The sequence below is a fragment of the Condylura cristata genome, unplaced genomic scaffold (assembly GCF_000260355.1).
Source record: "Condylura cristata isolate star-nosed mole 26May11 unplaced genomic scaffold, ConCri1.0 scaffold00003, whole genome shotgun sequence".
Classification (NCBI taxonomy): domain Eukaryota; kingdom Metazoa; phylum Chordata; class Mammalia; order Eulipotyphla; family Talpidae; genus Condylura; species Condylura cristata.
Window position 1 is genome coordinate 2,398,396 of NW_004567104.1, and position 1,340 is coordinate 2,399,735.

The following is a 1,340-nucleotide window of genomic DNA, read 5'->3' on the forward strand; positions in this document are numbered from 1 at the left end:
AGATTTTTTTTTCTCTTAAGATGGTCTGGATTTCTATTATTCTTCAAAACAGCATGCTCAAAAGATGGTAGAATTTCTTCATTGTACAGTTCCTTGTAGGTATGTTCTGAACGTAAGTGTGATTCAAGTCCAAAGAGCTGGAATTAGGTGTATTCCACATCTACCCTCCACATCTAAGCCAAAACAACTTCTCTTACATTAAAATATTTTAAATTATAACAAGAATTTTTTTTTTAAGATGTACTTATTTATGCATACGAACCGAGGTACGGGCCAGAGGTACAGGGGCAGTGAGAGGATTCACCAGAGTCAGAGTGGGGAGCAGAACAGGCAGATTGAGGAAGCACACTGCTGAGGGGAGCAGCCAACAAGACTGGAGAAGTCTGCTGTGCCATATGGATTACCTCCTGCTGGGGATCGAATTTGCACTGAAGTGGCTGTGGCTAGCTTGCAGTGCTGTGCTTTAACCCACTGTGCCACCAGTGAGGGCCAGGGATGCTACTATTTATAAGCATTTGTTGGATTGACCACCTTAAATGGACCTCATTCTGTGATAATAAGATACTGTAATGATAAACAAATCCAATATATTTAAGAGAAATAAAAGATGGCAGTAGAGGACTTTAGATAAAAACTATATCAAAGAGGTAGTACTTAAGCTCCTAAAGTGAAAAATTTTCAAAGGGATATATGAAAGGTGAGGAGATTTATCTTATTACATTGTTGCATATCCTTTTACCTTTTTGGCAGTGGGGCAGTAATGCAGGTTAATGGATGCTGTATGCAGATTAGAGTGGCCTGAGCCAAGGACATATTTTGGAGTTATTTAATAAATTTGAAATTAGGTACAGTCAGTTTTATGAAGGTTTTGAAATGCAAGTGGATAAAATTAAGCTTCACCATAATGGGTATCATGTATTTGTTTCAGGCCTTTGATAGTGATGATTTGATTTGATGAAAATTATTATTTCTGAACTGCAAGTAAGGATATTTAATCTTTCTCTTAATAGATGGAAAGCATCACAGAGACTGATCTCTCAGGATATCCATAGTAACACATACAATTACAAAAGCACTTTTTCTGTGGAAATTGTTCCAATATGCAAGGTACTTTTTCTCATTTAATTCATGTCTGTAAAAATAGAGTACAGGTAAATTAATTGGTTTATATTTAGAAGTAATTATATGCTCTCAATTTCTTTTTGAAGGGTGGCTAAAAATTTAGAAAAACTTCATCATTAAATAATTTGTGACATTGATCTGTGTTAAAAAGTAATCATATTTATATACATTGGCATACCTTTCATTTGATTTGTTACTGAAAAGTCTCAGCACTTTTT

The 1,340-nt window shown here is 35.1% G+C and overlaps 1 protein-coding gene across 1 annotated transcript in view; it reads left to right on the forward strand.

Moving 5' to 3' along the window:
• The window catches only part of NMD3 (NMD3 ribosome export adaptor), a 45,785-nt gene that overhangs the window by 24,050 nt on the left and 20,395 nt on the right, over nucleotides 1-1,340 (forward strand). Inside the window, 2 exon segments of the mRNA XM_004675379.2 lie at nucleotides 21-99; nucleotides 1,011-1,107. Of these exon segments, the coding sequence (XP_004675436.1) occupies nucleotides 21-99; nucleotides 1,011-1,107 (176 nt within the window).